Source organism: Carassius gibelio, chromosome B1 (assembly GCF_023724105.1).
Source record: "Carassius gibelio isolate Cgi1373 ecotype wild population from Czech Republic chromosome B1, carGib1.2-hapl.c, whole genome shotgun sequence".
Lineage (NCBI taxonomy): Eukaryota > Metazoa > Chordata > Actinopteri > Cypriniformes > Cyprinidae > Carassius > Carassius gibelio.
The window spans coordinates 19,782,973-19,803,653 of NC_068396.1; the positions used below are offsets into that span (position 1 = coordinate 19,782,973).

Sequence of the window (20,681 nt, forward strand, 5' to 3'; positions counted from 1 at the left end):
ACACGGATAGAGGTTGACAACATAGTCAGACTAGGCTCTAATTGATGGAATATAGAGACGCATCATGGGTCTGATGGAATAGATACCTGAACAGAAGTTAAACAGACAACTCAAGATAGAGCTCCACAGCAGACAGTGGCTCTAATACTTAGGCTGGAGACATGAGCGCAGGGTTATTGTTTGACGTGACTGGCACAGGTGTAGTGTTGATGAACAGGCACAGACTTGTGTGCTAGACGGGCACAGAAACAGATGCAGGTGACGCAGGCCAGTACTCATACTGAGACTTAGTGAATGCTGTTTTACCAAGTCACCAACACCACAAACTCAAGCTAGTGGAATATATTCTGCTTTTATCAGAAACTCAACCTTTTAATGTTTTTTTTCATAAAATAGTGACTCTTATTAAAATAAAATGTTGCGTTTTGTGTCTGTAAGTGTATAAACGTATAAGAGACAAGTAATATGCTATTGTTTATGTAAATGCACTACAAGCTTTAACACAACACACACACACAGATGTTTTCCTTTCATAATGGTGGCATTCAGATCTAATCATTTTTTATACTGTACAAACTGTATTTTCTATCACTTTACCCTAACTCTAAACCTACACCTCACACAAAACTACAGGCGTTTTCACATTTCAAAACACTTCATTCTGTATGATTTAGAAGCTTATTTCCTCATGGGGACCAAAAAGAGCCCCCACGAAGCCAAAATTTAGTGGTATTACTATACTTGTGGGGACATTTGATCCCCCTAACATTGGCAATACCAGTAAACACACACACACACATACACACGATTTAGATTTTTTTTTTGCACCCTCAGATTCCAGATTTTCACATTTCAATTTGCAAATATTGTCCTATCCTAATAAACCATACATCATTGGAAAGCTTATTTATTCAGCTTTCAAAGATTGACCATTATGACCAGTTTTGTGCTCCAGTCACATATATACATGGATGTATGTTTGTGTGTGTATGCATTTAAAAATGTAATGTAAGTTGTGAATAGATTATTGGAGTTCATTTTACAAGAAAATTATATTTCAGTCTTTCTACTTAAAAATTTGACATGCAATTAATTGTGTAATTAATTCAAATTTAATTAATGCACTTAACTGTAATAAGTAGTGAAATAATTTAGTCTTTTTCATTACATTTAAAACATTTTATAATACTGTGCCAAATCAATTTAGCTACAAACATGTAATCTTCAAAGTTTGTGGGTTGAAACCTGGCTTATTATAATACGCCAAATAATAATACAGCTATTAAACCAAGAATTTTCACATGTCAGTATGAAATCACACATAAAATGTAGGTAGACTGCTAAAATGACAGGGATTCAGTATGTTGGGTGCATCATCAGAATAAATGCAAAATCAGTTTGTGGTGAACTTTGAAAGATCATTTAATTGACAGTTCATGAGATATCTTAGAAACTACATGTGTCATGAGGTACAAACAAATGTCCTAAAATTAAACAGAAATTCTTAAAAAAAATACATAAAAATAAAAATATGTAGTTGTAAAACATTTATTAAGACATGTAAAATCATCATCATTTGGGACAGAAGACAATGAATTGCTCTCCTCTTTGCAGTAAAATGTACATCACTAAGAGTTATGTACAGTAGACATAAAATAAAAAAAAGAATAAAACACAGATGATTCTTTCCGAAAAAGAAAATAATCTGTTTAGGGTGGTGAAGTGCTCACTTAAAAGTGCACACTAAAGAGGGCACCGAAGCGTAACTCTATTGCCCCTGGAATTGTGTGTGCATCACTTTGAGAGATTCAAACGAGTTAGTTAACTTTAGCTAAAGTGCAGAGTGTGCACCAGCAGCTCAGCTCATGATAATTTGGCATTAATTCTAAAAAAAAAAAAGCAATTGATGATCTCAGCATCTGACTGACTGCTAGATATTTAACCTCAGCGCCCTCTGGTGAGCAGCCGTTTTAGTACCATGTACAGCATCCCAAAACATTCAACACTCACAACACTCAAGCAAATCAGTTAAAGGCAATGCACATCCTTTCTGGACACTTGGATTAAGTTCCCATATTCTCAAAGTGCCATTATGCATGTTGAATGTCAGTGTGACGGACAGGAATCGATTCTTTAACTCCTGGGTTGTATCAAAAAGAGACATTAATAACAAGCTTATTAAAGACACAGTTACAGTAAAAATATATGTTCTGTCTGGCTTGACTGGCAGAGAAACTCTGTGACCAGCCATACCGTTTCTTTCTCAACTGTCTACAAATCATCTGTGTGTGAGACAGTCTACTCCATTTCTATCAGCACACATTATCATTACTTGGGACGGTGAGCATGCGTGCTCGCGGTCCTTGACTTTGTCACTACCTCAGCAGGCAGATTCTAGGTTTGTTGGTTGACTGCTTTTATTCTTGGCCTCTTTTTCTCTCCCCCTTTCTTTTTCTTTTTTTACTTGCTGCTTTTCGAGTTTTTCCTGAGCCTTCTTCATGTCTTTTAGTCTCCTCTTAATGGTGGAACGGTCTCTTTGACTAGAAATGCCAAGCTCCTGGAAGACAACACATATTTCGGTGGAATATTATTTCAATTTATGCTGAAAATAGAAAATAATCCAAATACACAAGGACCAACCTTAAGTTTACTGCTGTCCATGCACAAGAGATGTTGACCATCAACACCCTTCGCTGTAAACTCAGCTATATACTGTTCCATATTCATGCCCATCAGCCAGTGACAGACCTGCTGATTGGTCCACTCGGCAAGTGGGCGGTTCTGCCACACGTATTGCTTCACCGCTGGAAGAGGGCCATCATCAAGAGTCTGAAAATAAGAGAATTATATACTGTATTTATGTTTGAACTAGAAACACGACAAGAGTCATAAGGTGTGGAAGACTGCAATACACCATTCTTATATGAAAAAAAGAACACTAACCTATATATGTTTGGCTTATTTTAATCAAACGTTCTGTTCATTTTGTGTGCCTGAATTAAGAGTGTGTGTTTACTGATCAACAGACTCCTACCAGGGCAGACAGAATCTAGAGCACACTTCTGAAATCAGGTCAGAAGCAGTGGAACTGGACTGAAGTCTGAAATCAGATGTTCTGAAATATTGTGTTGTAGCTCTTTTCAATAAAATGTAGTGACCAGGGACTCAAAAGATGCACTACTGATCAATCATAATCTTCTGAAATTATCAGTATATCAAAGGGATAGTTCACTTAAAATTTTTTATTCTGTCACTAATAACTCATCCTGATGTTGTTACAAACCCGTAAGACTTTCATTCATCTTTGGAACACAAATAATGATATTTTTGATGAAATCCGAGAGCTTTCTGACCCTCCATAGACCGCAACGCAACTGACATGTTCAAGGCTCAGAAAGGTAGTAAGGACATCATTAAATGAATCCATGTGACATCAGTGGGTCAATGTTATGAAGCTACGAGAATACAGTTTGTGCGCAGAAAAAAACAAAATAATGACTTTATTCAACAATTTATTCTCTTCCCTGTCAGACTTCACCGAGCTTTCAGGAGAGTACTACGATGCATTTGTGTATGTGTTCAAGTCAAGTCACCTTTATTTATATAGCGCTTTTAACAATACAGATTCAAAGCAGCTTTACAGTATTAAATAGGAAAAATAGTGCGTAGTAATACAAAAGGAAAACGGTAAAAACAATTTTAGATCAAGTCAGTTCATCATTAATTCAGTGATATCATCTTCCAGCGCATTTAAAAATCTTCCTTTGCTCATTCCTCTGCTTGTAAACAAGACACAGTGCATGTGTGTGTTTTCTATGTCAGAAAGCCGTCTCCTGCATCAGCAGCACCACACGCATACATCATGCTACTCTCTTGAATGACAGCGAAGACTGACAGAAGAGACAAAATTGTTGAATAAAGTTATTATTTTTGCTTTGATTGAACCACTGATGTCTCATGGACTATTTTAACAAAGTCCTTACTACCTTTCTGGGCCTTGAGTGTGAAGGTTGCTTTGCTTTCTATGCAGAGTCAGAAAGCTCTCGGATTTCATCAAAAATATCTTCATTTGGTGTTGTGAAGATGAACAATGGTCTTATGGGTTTGGAACAACATGAGGGTGAATAATTAATGACTGAATTTTCATTTTTTTTTCTGAACTATCCCTTTAAGATTGATGTATTTAGCAGATCCCTTTCGCCAAATTGACTTACAATAGAGGAACAATCTATGTCAATAACTTTTTATTCATTTATTCATTACTTCTCATCTCATTTACGTTTTGTTGAGATTTAATTTGCAAGTTGATGTAATTTCATATATAGTGGGTTTTAAACATTTGAATTATATTAATTAGAAATCTTAAGTGGTGATAAAATTGGGTATTTACCAGCCACTATTTCTGGAAGGTGAGAAATGCTGTTTCTCACATAAAACTACAGTATTGTATGGCTTCAGAAGGCTAGTAATATTCCAGAGGTGTAAAAAGTACTCAGAAATATAACTCAAGTGAAAGTACAGTTATAAAAGTACAAGTATCATACCAAAAACATACTGAAGTAAAAAAGTACAACTTTGAATTGTACTCAAGTATTAAAAAAGTAGAAGTACTTCTTTTGTCTTACAGACATACAGAAGTTAGATTATAGGGAGAAAAAAAAACTAAAACAAAACTAAATGCAATGCCACAGGTCAAACACATCTACAGTATCTAGTGCAACAACAAAAGTGAATACAGTGCAGCACAGTTGAACACACAAAAACAAAAAACAAACAAATACATGGAACTCTCATGCCATCCATGACATATTACAAACAGAACTTATCCACTACCTGGATATGACTGGATACATGAATTACAATTAATTTAACATACAAAGTTTTTAACACTTTTTTTTGGAGATTGGTTACATTTTAAATAAATAAAAAATAATAAATAAATAATAAAAACTTGTAACCGCTAATAGCTCTATCAAACCAGCAAGAGAAAAAATGAATAAACTTTTTTGGGGAAAACAACTTTGCTAGCTCAATATGCTTCCTCAGATTTGATGGTGAACTTTTGAAGCCAGACATTACCTGATGAAAGTCAGAACTGAAGTAGAAATGTGTGTGCTTGATGATCATTGGTTCTCACGTCAAGCACACATGTTTGAGCTTCTGTTTACCATATTAAATATGCATACGATAAAATAGAAATCTAATGTAATTTTCAAGATGAAATCAAGTTGTAAGGAGTAAAAAGTACTGTTTTTTTTTCTTTAGAAATGTAATCAAGTAAACGTACAAGCAGTCAGTTTAAACTGTACTTAAATAAAGTACAAATCCCCAAAAATAATACTACAGTACACTAATCAAGTAAAATGACTTAAGTATTTTACACCCCTGGAGCCCTATTTTAACGATCTGAAACGCAAGTGTCAAAGCGCGAAGCGCAAGTAACTTTGTGGGCGGGTCTCGGCGCTGTTGCTATTTTCCCGGCGGGATAAATGGCTCTTGCGCCCGGCGCAAATCTAAAATGGGTTGGTCTGAAGTAGCTTCATTATTCATAGGTGTGGTTTGGGCGTAACGTGAAATAAACCAATCAGAGCGTCATCCAACATTCCCTTTAAAAGCAGGTGCGCAAGTTCCATTATGGATTGCTATTATTATGGCGTATTTACCAGGCACACGCCAGGAGCGGTTCACAGCCGAGGAGACTGATGTTCTTGTAAGAGCAGTGAAAGACAGAGAAGTTGTGTTGTATGGGGATGGGAGAAACCCATCCAAAATAGCGTCGGTTAAACTGGCGTGGGAGGAAATAGCCACAATTGTTTCATCGATTTTTTTTTCCTGGTTCTTGACGGACAAACCAATTTGTCAGATGTCCTTATATACATATATGACCTCAAACAGGTCTGATCCTTAATTACTACAATTAGCCTGAATAATTTGTAAGCTAGATTTATGCCTATTTTTTCACATCTTCGTGGCACACCACAATGATTTCCGTCATCTCATGTGTAAATTTTTTTTTTTAAGTGTAACAATTTATGATTTGCAAAAATAACTGTTGCATCTGTGTAGATTACATGAGCAAAGTGTATGCGCGTTGTGCACGCTATACATTATGGTCAAGCATGCGCCCTTAAAATAGCATAATGAACAACGCGCAACTCGCCACTGACTTTAGACTAGTTTTTTTCTGGTCAGTGGCGCAATTGTTTAATGGAACAGCAAAATAGCACCAGGGATTGTTTGCGCCGGAACACGCCTCCTTTTTTGCGCTGAACCGCCCAGGGAGCGCAAGTTCATTCACTAGTTTAGCGACGTGCTTCTGTGGAGGGAAAAGCGCGCTTTGCGCGGGTGCAAAATAGGAATGACACATGCGTCGGTGTACAAAGTCAATTGTGCTGGGTGCAAGATAGGGCCCCTGGTCATAAACTACTTTTATGAGACTTTCATTGTACTTTTTTGACCATTGAGGAGTTGGACATTTCATAAAATGCTTTCATTTTACAGAAAAGAGCAGTGTGACCATTTTTCAGAACACTTCCTTTTGTGTTCCCCTGAAGAATGTACAGTGTGTCATACAGGTTTGGCCAATGACACACCCAACACAACTTGTAAAATAATGTTACCTGTGGCAACATCTTACCAACAGGGCGTTGAAAGACTGTTGCAATCATTTGGGAAATTCCACATACCATGCACATAAAAAAGACACTGGAGAGCTGCTTCACTCACAACCACACACACACACACTCCACATGGATAACAGAATTTACTGCGGAAAGATCCTTACCATAGGCAAGGAGCACAGAGTGCATTAAGAGGAGAGAAACCTGCTATCCTGTACATTACTATACACAGATGGAAGAGCCTAGAAGTCACATTTACTGTTGCCTGATGAAATTTCACAAGTGAAATCCAGTCATTTCAATAGAAATCCATGCGAAAAAAATCACATATAATCTGCACACTGACCAACAGAAAGCTGTTTGGTTTGAAGGTGACTCGCTGAAACTTTACTAATGTGAATGCACCTGTATACTGCAGGCCTGAGCCATGCTGTAATAGTGAAATGCTACGACATGCATGCTGAACTATCACCTCTCTTTCTCAAAGCTATGAGAATAATCTCATTCTTTCCATTCCTCCCTCACATTCCATCTGCCTCTTCAAAACAACTCACAAACTAAAAGTTCAAGCTCAGGGCTGATCAAATATACACATATGACAATTGCTAACCATTAACTACAGTTAAAGCTCATGCAGTGGTGACCCGATGGCCGCTCACCTCGCAGGAGGAGAAGGTATGTGTGTGCGAGCGCCCGAGGAGACGGGGCTCTTTGAGTAACCCCGCCAACACAGAGCGAGGACTACCTGCGATCGAATCATCCGTAACAGACAAGCTCTGAAATAAGCAGGACACGGGGACATACACATGTAAACAGACACATAAAAAATTACTCACAAACGGTTTCCACATATACTGTATTTACAGGATGGGATGCTAATAAGCACGCATTTTTAAAGCAGATAATGCTAATGGTTTAAAAGGTCACTAAATGTGTCACATCAATGCAAACATCTAACCAGCTCCTCAACGTTCACGCTAAAAAACCTTTTAAACAAGACGAGAGTTTCAGTGTAATTGGGCAACTGACAAACAAGCTAATTAAAACAATAATAAATAACAGCTTATGTGCAAAGATCACATAAATGTATGTATATAAATTTAAATGACATTAATGTCGTAAAAAGCTAATATATATATATATAGTTTTTGTTTACACAATATGTGTGTATACTGTGTGTATGTATATATAAATACACACACACAGCATATATTAAGACTATTTTCATGTATTTCCATGTATATATTTATATTCATATAACTGATATCATATATAAATATTTAAAATGTATAAACTTAACATGTATGCATGTGTGTATTTATAATAAATATACACAGTACACTTACATATATTATGTAAACAAATACATTATTTTTAATGCAATTATTCATTTTACAGCACAAATATAAATAAATAAATATATATATATATATATATATATATATATATATATATATATATATATATATATATATATATATATATATATATATATATATATATATATATACATATATACATACATACATACATACATACATACATACATACATACATATAGTGTGTGTGTAATTTTAATTTGGAAATTAAAAACATTAAATTAAATTCAATAGAAATGCATTATATAAGATGTGTTCAAGTCACAGTATGTATGAATTGTACTTTAATAGATTTGTAAAAGAAAGAAAGAAAGAAAGAAAGAAAGAAAGAAAGAAAAAAAAGAAAGAAAGAAAGAAAGAAAGAAAGAAAGAAAGAAAGAAAGAATTTTTTAATTACCCTAAGCACTTTTATTTACTGTATCTGGTGCTTTAATTGATTCCTTTTTTTCGCTCCTGAATGCTTGTTTGAACTAAATATGGTGAAATGGAGTGGTGGCAGTGGTGATATTACCTTCAGAGTCTGGAAAACTGTACCAGTGGAGAACAATTCCAGAAACCAAAACCAGTAGAAACACAAAACTACATTGCATTACTTGTACAAGCTGGCAATGGAGCGTTATCACACACTACAACTACTATCATGCATCCCTATCATGTGTTAGTGAAATGAATGAATGTCTAAACCTGAATTAAATCAAGTTATTAAATCATTCTTTAGGGTATGTTCTCAGACACAAAACTAGGTCTAGTCACTAAATGAACACAGTTCATGGCAATGCTCCATATAGAAACATGATTGGATGTATCAGTGTGGGCCAAAGGGTATATTGTGAAAGAGTGCATTTACTACAGTGGAGCATTTCATCTTTCAACAAAGCCACACCAAAAACTAGTCCACTAAGGTTAGTAGCAGCTGCTATAAACTGAATGTAATTACTGTCCTCACACAAAAGATACTTTGGCAGGAGTACCAACTGAATACTGTACCAAATCTAAGGAGTGAGAGAGAAGAGATGGCCAGGAGAGGTTGGTCTGTTTTGAAGGAGATTTCACAAACACACATACTGCATAAGCAAAATGACATATTGTAGTAGGGTCCAATGTGCATGATCATGCAAAATCCATGTTCAAAAAGTAGTAAGAACATCTGACCTTTTGAACAAATGAGTTGTAGTGACAATAGTGTAAACATTCCCTATTCATTCGTTTTTTTTAACACATTCCTTAAACTTTTGTTTACTGCCATCTTAAAATGAGATTTTAACAGATATTCAGTATAGTTTCCGACTTTTTTTTTTTTCAAAACAAAAATAGTACAGTACAGCCTTCAGAAAATGTTTTATTACAAAACTTGACTTCCTGTTGGGATCAAAGACTGAACACAATGAGACAGCTTAAATATTAACTTAAAATGACTCCCAGGAATGCAACCGACTGCAACCTTGCAAACGGAATTCTTTTTAAATGGCTTCAGTCTAATTAATCACTTAAAAATGCATGCATTAAATCACTGACAACATAACTTATTTAAGACAACATTATTTAAAAATAAAACATCTGGACCCTACTCACCTTGTTGGCACGATCCTCTATGTATGCCTCTGAAGGAGTACGAGGCAGACTGCCACTGGATGCAGATCGCTCTTTTTCTCGCTCTCTCTCTTTTTCCTTCTCTCTGTCCCCAAACCAGGAAAATGGCATGCAGGAAGGGATGGAAGAGATGGAGCCAGAGGGGGAAACATTGCTGCTGGACTCATCCAGTAACTCTCCTGATCCCCTGAATTTGGACGACAAAGAATTCCTGCTAACTGCTCTATATGCACATTTGAAAATGATTTGAAACTATTTAACTTCAGCTAATCTAGTGGGTTAATATTAGGAGATTTGATATTCCCACCTGCTCCCTACAGATCCTCTCAGTGTGATGCTCTCCCGTTTTTTGCCTTTGCCACCAGATCTGCGTATACCACTACAGGGAAAAAGAAAGCAGAATAACAGTTTAAATTTCAGGCCTTATCTACTTGATTGGGGAAAGACAGATATCTGACTGTCAAGATTACCTTTTAATAATATATTCTAAATTATATCATGTTTTAAAGTAAACAACACCCAGGAATAAAAAGTGTGATCATTTAAGTTCTCCCCGTGTCCTTCCAAACTATGATGGTTTTCTTTATTTTATGAAAAAGAACATTTTATTTTCCATATTCTGAAAGTCAATGGGGTCCAAAGCTTTCAAACTCAAAAAAAAAAGAAAAGAAAAAAATAGACATAAAAGTAGAGATTAATTAATCTATACAAAATTTTGCTGAAAAGACGACAGACAGTGTATCTTTGTATAATGAACATATCAAAAAGCCTTTCAATTTGCAATCATAACTGTTATCAAAGCATGAAAAAACAAAAAATATAATAACACAAAGCTTAAATTTTAACTAAAGGCCAATTCTCACTGGACCGACAAATGCCAACAGACACTTTGTCAGGTTTTGTCTGATCAGACCCCTGTTGGCATCTGTTGAATATCTTGATTTTGCTGACTGAACATGCTAAACTGACTCTAGTCCAGTCGTGGAATGTCTAAGTATCGTACTGCAGTCCGAGTGTGCATTTTTGCGGCATTATCAAATACCATTATGTTTTACTATCTCTTAATTTACCATTCAAGGCATACGGATTTAATTATTTATAGCATTTGGAGAACCTGAAAGTTTTGAAATTAACTTTCATAATAATGGATAAAAATATCTGCAACTTTCTTTAAAATATCTTCTACAGAAGAAAGAAAGCCATACACATTTGAAACGACATGAGGGTGAATAAATGATGAAATAACTGGGTGAACTATTCCTTTAACTGAAAGGTGGGACTTTCTGCAGTTTCGTGATTAGTGCCATTATATTTGTTTTTCTTTTCTACAAGTCGTTCATCTCCTCATATTGTTTTGTCCTAATTTTGGCACACAAGAGTAAGGTTGCTGGCCAGGCCATACCTGAAATCTGGGAATCGTCTTTTGGTCTTTCGTGTTAGTGAACCATCACTCTCTTCATCTGAAAAACAAAAGAACAATTCAATATCTTTTACATTTCCTCATAGTCTTCAGACTGATATTGAAGAGCCTAAGTAGAAAACCAGTGGAAGCAGCAGATATATATATAAAAAATACTCTTTAAGAAATGAGTTGTACCTCTGCTTGCTCTGCTCTTGCTGCGCTCCTTGCCTTTGCTCCTCCTGTTTCTCAGGTTGAGGAACACACTAGAGGAGGACTGTGAGGAGGATGGGGACTGGTGAATGGAGGAGTCTTTAGGTGGAGACAGGCTGGCTTGTGTGCTGCTGCTTCCGTGGGGTGTTTGGCTCTGCATAAATACATCACCTCTGCCTTCACTTCTTGGTTCACATGTTTGGTCATGACCAAACTGTATGGATGGAACAGGTATGGCTAGGCTCTCGAGGTAAGACCGCCTTCTTTCACTATTTGTTCTGTCCTGTTTGTTGTCTTGTGTGCACACAGATTCCTAAAAATGAGATCAAATTAAACTTTGATTTCTTCAATCCAAATTGTTAGAGAAAACATACAGGATGAAGGTCAACATATTAAACAGATATTTATATTTATCGTGTTAGCACACACTGCTAGTCTTGAGGTCAATTATTAATCCATGCAAGTTAATATGCTGACATCTTTTTTTTTTTTTGTCTTGGTAATCGTTAATCAAAATCTGATCATTTGCTTTGGCAAAACAGAAACGTCTGATGCATTAGCATGTCAAGGTAGTATGAGACTGTCTGAGTGAGACTCTATATTAATAGCAAGAAATAGGCAGAGATTCTTCAGGAGTGCCTAGTTTAAACTGACAATGTCCTGCAGTGAAACTCTGTGAGGTGCTTTTGAATGTTTGTGGTTCAATGCACCTGTGATTGGCTTGGTGCCTGTGAGCCTTTCGCTGACTCTCTGAGTTTACTTCGGGAGGGCCGCTTGCGTTGAGATCCCTGTGCCAGCTTGGCTTTGGCTCTGTATACACTGCAGTCTAGGCGAGTCGTCTGAGGAACATCTCCCCAGTCTGCATCTGAGGACAAACCAACATTTACATTTATGCATTTAGCAGATGCTTTTATCCAAAGTAGGGATATGCCGGTATCACATTTTCATGTTGCGATTAAATGCTCATGCTTTTATCACGGTATATGGTAATATCATGATATTGCAATTTAGTTTTAAAAAGTGGTCAGAATATAGTGTAACAGGTTTAATAAAATTTTTGAAGATTTAAATACAATAAAAAAATATATACTTTTAAGTTTTACACAGATTAAAGTGCAAAATAACTATAAAGACTAATAGGTATCACTTTACCATAAGATCTCATTAGTTAACCTTAGTCATTTGCCACAGAATTTATTAATCTTTGTTAAAAAATACAAGTCTTAGTTCATGTTAGCTCATTAAATAACACAGTTGCAACTTTTGATTGTTATAAAATATTGGAATGGATTTTTCATTGGCAGTTTATGTTAACTAATGAATTAACTAATGTTAACCAATGAAGCCTTAATGTAAAGTGTGATCGAACAAGAAAGAATCAAAATACTTTCAAACAATATCTAGTGCATGTTGTAGTCCAGATTAAATTGTTAATAAAGCTTTAAAATAAATAGTCTATTAAGTCTACATATTTAAGTATTTGGGGCTGTGATGAATACCATAGCAAATCCACAAATCTGAATGGCTATTTAAATCTATTTAAATACATTTTAGAAAGTAGTGCAGCTGCTTTATTTATGGAGTTTCCAGGGTAACGGCTGCATTTTCTGCAGTTTAGCGCCATCTGCTGTCAGAGAGTGAATGTGTTTTCATTCAGCTCGTCTCTCACGCATTCCCCCATGTGCTTCTCATATGTGCTTGAACGCACATCAGAACGCACATGCTTCTTTCAAGCAGCATACAGCGGTGTTATGCACTTTGACCAGCTGATGGGAAATACATTTTTTTGTAATTTATACTTATTCACAGTATTTAGAAGCACATGATAACAATATTGTGCATATTCATTACCTTGATATATTGAATTACCGAATACCGGCATAAAGCGAATTACTTAAAAATCATTTACTTGCTTTACTTTATTCAGGCTACACAATTTATTACTCAAATTTTTTTACCAGTGTCTTTTCCCTGGAAATTGAACCCAAAACCATTTTGCGCTGCAATGCAATGGAATGCTTTACCACTGAGCCACTAGAGTTGTAACGGTATGAGATTTTCACGGTATGATAATCGTCTCAGAAAATACCATGGTTATACGGTTTCATGGTATGCGGTATTAAACAATCAAAACAGGGTTTTTTTGGGGGGGGGTTATAAAAAGAATACAAAAAGCATATATACAAATATACGATCAAAAATGGTGGTAATGAAAATGCATACAAATTTAAATTTAATTGATGTTTTAAAACCTTTATTCTTTTATGTTTTTGCAAAGGGCTGCACAACAGATTTACTAAATTAAAATGAGGAAAAAAAATTGTATTCCCTAATGTTTATGTAAATTATTATTATTTTAGAAGTAGGCTACATTATAGTACTATCGTAATTTCTGTCAATTTCTTCCAGTTAAAAAGCAGATTTTTATTTGGACGGGTTGTATTGAAGAGCTTTGAGTGTCAATGTATTTGTTTTTGACAGTGGTTTTCTCAAATAAAATGATGAAATTATTATTAATTGTTCTCTCAGTGAAGCTCTCAGTGTTTGTGTTCATGTCCTGAGACAGCAGGCACTGTTAAACCTGCCACTTTAAGCCACGCTGGCGCATACTTGAGTATGTAGTACATGACAACGCCGCTCATTCACAGAGAGACATTGCATAACAAACAGATTAGCCTATACATTTATATAGCAGTGATTTTGTCATTATTTTACAGCTTTGTTTTTTATTTATTCATCAATCCATCAATTCGCACATTTTCATGTGACATGTGCAGAGTAGCTAGCAACTGTAAATTAACTGTCATGACTGGATTCTGTGCTTCACTCCGCATCACAGAAAACATAATGCATTAACCTTCAATTATAAATGGGACATAGCTGTATCTGCATGGGATGATGATGTTCTGAATAAGTAAACAGGTTCAATGTGTTTCCTCGTTTTGCAGCCGCTTTCCGACCACAGTTTTTGCAAACTGTGTCTACCTTCAAGAACAATTAAGCATTCGTCTTTTCTATACAAAAAATATTCCCATACTAGTGTCAATTTTAACTCATATTTTGCCGTTCATATATCGCATCTTTTGTGCGCTCAAGTTCATTATTTCAAATGTAGGCGCACGGTATGCGTGCTCATAATGGAAGGTATGATAATCGTACATATTTATATCACGGTATATCGTCATACCGGTATATCGTTACAACCCCTATGAGCCACAGGAACATACACCAATATCTCAAAAACAGAAGTGCCTACTTTAACAGATTAGACTGTTTCTGAAAAAAAATAATTATTAATAAAAGACGTTACAATCTGGCCAAAACAAGGGTAAGACATTACAGATAAACTATACATTTTAAAAATCAAACTATATATTTGAGCATCTTTCATACAGAATAAATAATTGGCTGAGCTCTTCTGTACCAGAGTGAAGGTCATCTGTAGATAGTCCATTTCTTTCAGAGGAACCAGAGGTTGGACTGCTAGGTTGACTCTCTCCTGCGGGGCTACAAGACTCTTCTGGCTGGTCTGATCCAGTATGGCCCTCCAGACAAGCTATCTAAGAAATGTAGAGAGGTATTATGTGTATATAGAGTCACAATACTCTATCCTGTTATCTGTTATTCTCCTGTTAGTTTCTATGATGACTAAATGTTATGTATTTGGCAGATGCATGGATTACTAATATATGTTCAATTAATCTTTTTAATAGCTTAATCACTACATGTTACACCAACTCTAAAAGTCGCAAAAAATTAATCAAGACGAAAGTTTAGAGTGAAAATTCAGTGTGATAAATATGCAGCTGCAGATTTTTGGTGTTATAATATCTGCGAATAAAGCTGCCCAAACAATAACATCAACGCTTTTGGTCATAAAACCAGAGCTACTGCTTTATTTTGTTAAGCAAAATTGAGCTTGTCCCAATACCCACCCTTGTAGTCTAACACAACAGAAAGTAAGAGCACAAGACTGTCCCAGGTCTGAAAAATGCCAAAGCTCGGCATACATTAAATCCACACAATCTCTAATACAAGGATAGAACCAGTAAATAGCAGAGGAAGAATCCAAAATCAGCTCTCTGCAACTTTGCAACTTACAAAGAATGGTCTGGGTTCTTTTGTGTTCTGATGTTCTTTTCGGTTTCAGATGACAGTCTCCACTTTAGGCTGGAATCTTTTTATGTGCCTTTCTGTAGGTTTTGATTGTTAAACTTTGTGTCTAACCTAATCACCCACATTATTATTTATAATTTATATTTTTATTTAAATTATGCTACTGTAGTCCCTTTATCTATGTATTTATTATTTTAAATATGTTTATGCATGTATGCTTTTTTTGTGTAGTTTTTGTAGTTTATTTGAAGCCAAACCAGTGTCACAATACTTTGAAAATCTTCTGTTAAGGTATTTCTATTTCCCTCTGGAAGACACATTGTATATTGTACATGCTAACACTGAATAAACTAAAAAAAAAAAATCAGCTCTCTTGCCTGTGTACTCTTATAATTGGTGTTGTTGGCTAAACACCAGCGGAATTACAAAAATATAAAATGCTGTTTGAAAACATAAATACTTTTTTACTTAATGACAAGTGGGTGTAAGAAACAGAGGGCCCTATTTTAACGATCTAAACGCAAAGTGTAAAGCGGACGGCGCAGGTGCACTCTGGGTGTGTCCAAATTCACTTTTGCTATTTTAATGACGGAAAAACGGGTTGTCCCTATTCTCTTAATGAGTAATGGGTTTTTATGGTGTAACGTACAATAAACCAATCAGAGTCTCATCTTCCATTCCCTTTAAGAGCCAGTTGCGTTCGTGCCATGATGGATTTGCTATTTACACGGCGGAATTTGGCAAGCGCAAAGACAGAACGCGTCTCCGAGATGAAATGGAGATATTAGAGTGCGAGCAAATAGCCTAATTCCGAGTAAAAAGTCAGTAATAAAATAAGAACAAATACAAAAAATTGCAAACAACAGCACAAATAAATGCAGTAGAATAAAGTTTTTCAGGTTAAGTTTCTATTCAGGTATGAAATTTTATAGAAATACTACAGAAATTTAAGTTTGTGTAAGTGTAAATTACAATTTCTGTAGTCTCCATTGTAAAAATTAAATACAAAATAATGCTTTCCATTAAAGTTATAAGACATATTCACTTATTCAGTCAAGAGCAGAAAGTGATTTCTTTGTCTTTTGTTCTTTTATTAACTTTACTGACAGCAACAGGAATATTGGGTCAGCGGTACCTTTAAGAGTTTATCCATGGACCAATTTACTGTTAAACATGCATTCTATTTAACTATTTAACATTCCAAAACTGACTGTTTAACTGGATATTCTCCAAGACGGGAATTTTGACATAATTTAGTATGAATTTGAACGTTTTAGCGCAGTAAGGTACTCATTTAGGTATTTGTGGCTTACAAGCTGTTTGAGACCGAGCGTGGCTTGTGCACTCCACTGTGCATTGTGCACTAATATAGATCAGTGGTGGTGCGCGCGCTTTTGGTGTAAGCACGAAACCTGTAGGAATGATCAAAAAAATTTGCAGTACAAGCATTATTTAACCGGCTCGACCGGATCAGCTCGAAATCGGAAAGAAGTGAGACTAATTGATCTGGATCTCACCAATCTGTGCCAATCATGACTGGCCGTAAAAACGGACGATTCTGATCCCTGGCGGATCGATCGGTGCATCTCTAATAGATATCTGTGTAGAAACCAGTGTATTTCTGCTTTTTTAAAAGTGCCACATGTGAAATTTTGCCCCAATTTTTGTGCAGACCACTCAGAACAGGTAAATGAAACATGTAGAACATTCACTCATTCACCCAGAGAAGCCACATCGCAGAACATTAACAAGACCAGAAAGATGTTTAGAATTGTGATCTGACTTTGTTATAAATGAGAGATTAACATGAACAGGCTGCAGTTTTACCTTATGTTGTAATTGCCTCACAGTGCTCTTGTGCTCTCTCTCCCTTTGCTCCAGTTTTCTCGTCAGCTCCGCCTCTTTCCTTGCATATTCAGCTTTCCTACAGGTCAAGAACAGCCCCACCATTAGCAAAACATGAAAATGTACTTCTATTCTTTTTCTCAATTCTCTTGTCTCACGTATTTCTCTACAGAACATTATAATTTCTAATAATTCACCTTGACACAGGTTTTCACAAATCAGTACATTTCCAAGAACGCCTGACCAAACTTCTTAGAAAGATTCTGCTATGCCAACACATTACATGCTCTAGGGTTAGGCAATAAATCGATTTTATCGATTAACTCGAATGTGTAGTTTACATCGATTTGTTTGAATTAAAATCATTTTTCTTTTTAACATCTGCCGACGCTCCACTTAGGGCTCCCGTAATTCTGATTTGGGTCAACCCTCCCTCGCGCATTTGCCATAGAGACATGCTGCCGAGTGAGAGAGATGTTTCGCCCTACGAAATGAACAAGACCACGTCAGCACAAGCACACCCGCCAAAAAGCAACCTACAGCAGTGTTACTCGTTGCGTGACTCACCAAGCTTTACTTTTGTTGCTTGCATGGCAGTAATTAATACGATGATATGATCATGCAGTCAATACAGATATTTCATAAAAACATTTAAAACAACCAGGGCTATAACATAAACCATTAAAAAATGTACACCATGTCTACACCAGACACAAATGGTGCGATCCAACAAAAGACAATAGAACCCAGTGATGTTGTCTACACTGGATGCGGTGTGGAAGCGACACGATCCCCATCAGTAAAATTATGCCTCGTTCTACTTATCACGAAATGTTCTGACACTATGTTCAGATGATTTTCAAATGTAGTGTGGTGTCATCAAGTTTGGACAGACTTTTAGTGCAGCGGGACGTGGCATGACCTCTCTCGCATCCGGTGTAGACACAGTTAGACAGTGTCTGCTGCTCCATTTACAAATAATTTATATTAAAAAACGAAAGAAAAAAAAAACTAAACTAAACCAGCGGCATTAAAAGATGGAAGTATAGACTAGAAAATATTTACACTTGTTCTGTCCTACGTCCATGATACTGACTGACTGCTGAGTTGCCAGTTTTATTCTTAACGCAGAGTGTGCACTTAGATGGTTAGATTCATGATGGACTAGTATGTGTGTGTGTGTGTATATATATATTAGCATTAAGGCATTACTGCTTTTTATTTCTATTTTATATATTTATATATAAATTTGACTGGTAAATTATAAAGAATGATAGCCTTTTGTATTGCATTGCATATCAATGATGAAAAATTTATAAAACGAACATGCTGTTTGTGACTAGATGTAACTTTTGATACTTTGCAGTAAGAGTGGCTCTCTAATTAAAGCTGCAGTAGGGAACTTTTGTAAAAATATATTTTTTACATATTTGTTAAACCTGTCATTATGTCCTGACAGTAGAATATGAGACAGATAATCTGTGAAAAAATCAAGCTCCTCTGGCTCCTCCCAGTGTCCTATTGCCATTTGCAGAAATTAATCCGCTCCCGGTAAGAAACAACCAATCAGAGCTGCGGTCCGTAACTTTGTTTGTGTTCAAAATGTATATAATAAGCAAGTACACCATGAATCCATTTTCCAAACCGTGTTTTTAGCTTGTCCTGAATCACTAGGGTGCACCTATAATAAGTGTTTATATTCGGACTATTTTAGATTGCTTCGGAGGTACCGTGGCGGAGTAACCCAGTACCTTTGTGATTCTTCATAGACATAAACAGAAAGAAGTAGTTCCGGCTACGATGTTCTTCCGCAAGACGCAAGCAGTTCTGTTTATTAACCGCTAGAGCGTCAAAAGTTACCTACCGCAGCTTTAATTCTGTGCAACTCCCATGGAAAAAAAAAAAATAGTGAAGACCTCTGACAGTCTTACAAACTGTATCCAGTAAGTAAGAATGTTATGTTAGATTTTATGTTATGTAACGTTTTCACTGTTTACAATGGCAGAGCCTGCCATCTTGTCTTTTTGGCTTGTTTCTTCGTCATCTGAATACTGATTTTAAGTAGGGGGGGAAATTGATTTAAATTATAAATCAGATTTTTTTGTTTAAAAAAAAAAAAAGCGCCCTAACATGCTCAAACATACCTCTGTTCATGCTCTTGTAGAAGCATCATGCTCTTATTGTATTTGAGCTTTAGGGAATCATGTTGAGTCTGGGCTTCATTAAAACGCTGGTTGATTGCTTTGCAGAGGGCCTGAGCATCAAGCCAGTATTTTTCCAACTTTTCAATGCGCTCCTTGCTCTCTTCCACACTCCTTTCAAGAGCTGCACCTCGAGTCTCCCAAGACTTACGTTCGGCTTCGCTCACTTGCAGCTTTACAATTGCAAACACACAAAAAGTTAAATAACTCAGCAATTAAGACAATATACTAAATAAGAAATGAGCATTTTATAAGCATCCTACCTTCTCTCTCAACTGATTGAGTTCTGCTACTGTGTCACTGTGTTTTATCTGCAGCTATAAAAGAGAATTAAAGTGAGAAAGAGAAAGCATTTCACAATGATGAATAAGTTACAGTATGTGGAAATTCACATTATACCTCTTTGAATTTTTGTTCTAGCTCAGTAGGATCGATGTCTTCAGGTAGATCAACGCCTTGGCTTCTCAGTTGTGAAAACACTTCTTGTGCCAAGCCATTTGATGCATCCTCCGCCCCTTGCCTCTTTTCGGTCTCTCTCTGTTTATCCTGTATCAGTCATAATATGGGCCCAACAATGATCAGTGACTCATTTATTCATACATCAAGCTTATCTTTACATGTTCACATACCTGTTGCACAACACTCTTTTCAGCCGGTGGTTCAATTTCCTGTTGATCATGATACTGCTCAGGGATTTGAGAAATCGGTTTTTCATCCTGTGGCTGCTGATTTTTTGGTTTATAGTGGTCTTCATCTTTTGGCTCCTGGTTTCCAGGGCTTGTCTCGTGTTGTAAAGTCTCACTGATCAGACGGCCCACTTCGCTCTCCACTCCTGGTTTCTCCCGGCCAATGAGAAACCTGCATTGGAGGACATCAAATTCCTTCACGTGGTTCTGGGACTATGACCGTTGCCGGTATTATACTGACTATGAGATTAGATTTGCCCCTGGTGAATCATTACCAGACATTTCCTCCTTAATATGTGATGCATGTTCATAACTTACATAATACAGGGAAAACCCCTTTAGAGCAACGTGGAGTGAGCTGCTTTGATCAACGATGGTGTGAGCTCACAGCTTTATCTTGGTGGGGCTTGAACCCACGACCTTAGTGGACTTTAGCTAAAACTGCAAACAGGTCACTTTATGTTCAGCGTTGTGTGTCGATACTCACTTGACCAGACCTTTGGTGTTCTTCAATGTAGTAGCAGCAAAGAGTTGAGTTACACCAACCAGACTGATTCCATCTACCTCCACAATCTGATCATTTACCCGAATTCTGATGAGACAAAACACCAATGATTGTTTTATTTGAAAGC

General features: G+C 36.3%; 1 protein-coding gene across 4 annotated transcripts in view; it reads right to left on the bottom strand.

Annotated features, from left to right (window-relative positions):
- Positions 1 to 1,532: 1,532 nt before the first annotated feature.
- ppp1r9alb (protein phosphatase 1 regulatory subunit 9A-like B) overlaps positions 1,533 to 20,681 on the bottom strand; it is a 29,426-nt gene continuing 10,277 nt past the window's right edge. For 3 of the 4 annotated variants that reach the window (XM_052545287.1, XM_052545286.1, XM_052545288.1), the window contains exons 5-20: positions 20,537 to 20,641; positions 19,993 to 20,221; positions 19,763 to 19,909; positions 19,627 to 19,680; positions 19,307 to 19,536; positions 17,145 to 17,241; positions 14,626 to 14,761; positions 11,912 to 12,066; positions 11,187 to 11,514; positions 10,992 to 11,049; positions 9,897 to 9,968; positions 9,572 to 9,776; positions 8,987 to 9,031; positions 7,280 to 7,396; positions 2,641 to 2,829; positions 1,533 to 2,557 (exon numbers count right to left, since the gene is read on the bottom strand). In XM_052545287.1, the coding sequence (XP_052401247.1) occupies positions 2,381 to 2,557; positions 2,641 to 2,829; positions 7,280 to 7,396; positions 8,987 to 9,031; positions 9,572 to 9,776; positions 9,897 to 9,968; positions 10,992 to 11,049; positions 11,187 to 11,514; positions 11,912 to 12,066; positions 14,626 to 14,761; positions 17,145 to 17,241; positions 19,307 to 19,536; positions 19,627 to 19,680; positions 19,763 to 19,909; positions 19,993 to 20,221; positions 20,537 to 20,641 (2,344 nt within the window). In that variant the 3' untranslated portion in view covers positions 1,533 to 2,380. The remainder of the gene's footprint in view (positions 2,558 to 2,640; positions 2,830 to 7,279; positions 7,397 to 8,986; positions 9,032 to 9,571; positions 9,777 to 9,896; positions 9,969 to 10,991; positions 11,050 to 11,186; positions 11,515 to 11,911; positions 12,067 to 14,625; positions 14,762 to 17,144; positions 17,242 to 19,306; positions 19,537 to 19,626; positions 19,681 to 19,762; positions 19,910 to 19,992; positions 20,222 to 20,536; positions 20,642 to 20,681) is intronic. The other variant, XM_052545289.1, reaches the window with a different exon arrangement.